This window comes from Cariama cristata, unplaced genomic scaffold (genome assembly GCF_000690535.1).
Source record: "Cariama cristata isolate BGI_N322 unplaced genomic scaffold, ASM69053v1 scaffold28748, whole genome shotgun sequence".
Classification (NCBI taxonomy): Eukaryota; Metazoa; Chordata; class Aves; order Cariamiformes; family Cariamidae; genus Cariama; species Cariama cristata.
This window is the reverse complement of record NW_009629873.1, coordinates 1-273: the sequence shown is the minus strand read 5'-3', so window position 1 is coordinate 273 and position 273 is coordinate 1. Positions and strand designations below refer to the sequence as shown.

General features: G+C 60.8%; 1 protein-coding gene across 1 annotated transcript in view; it reads right to left on the bottom strand.

Moving 5' to 3' along the window:
- Positions 1-270, bottom strand: part of PIN4 (protein (peptidylprolyl cis/trans isomerase) NIMA-interacting, 4 (parvulin)) — a gene marked incomplete at its 5' end in the record, with an annotated part of 747 nt that extends 477 nt beyond the window's left edge. The window contains one exon of the mRNA XM_009705334.1: positions 247-270. Coding sequence (XP_009703636.1) covers positions 247-270 — 24 coding nt within the window. The remainder of the gene's footprint in view (positions 1-246) is intronic.
- Between the last annotated feature and the right edge of the window lie 3 nt (positions 271-273).

Sequence of the window (273 nt, the reverse complement as noted above, 5' to 3'; positions counted from 1 at the left end):
TTCACCTTGCAGTTAAGGCTGCCCCTGACCAGTGTTTGCCCATCCCACCGGGAACGCTGGTGGTGCTATGCTTGGAGCTATTGAAACAGGCTTTTTGAAAGCACCTGGGAATGACTTCCCAATAGCAGTCTCCTTCAGGCACGCAGCGCTGAAACAGCGGCGATGGCCAGCAGGAGACCAGGCCCCCCCGAAGGCCGCAGTCCCCTCCCCGAGAAGGCCCGTGGGCGCAGTGAGCACAGCCCGTACCCCTTGCCTGGCTTTGTCCTCGCTGTA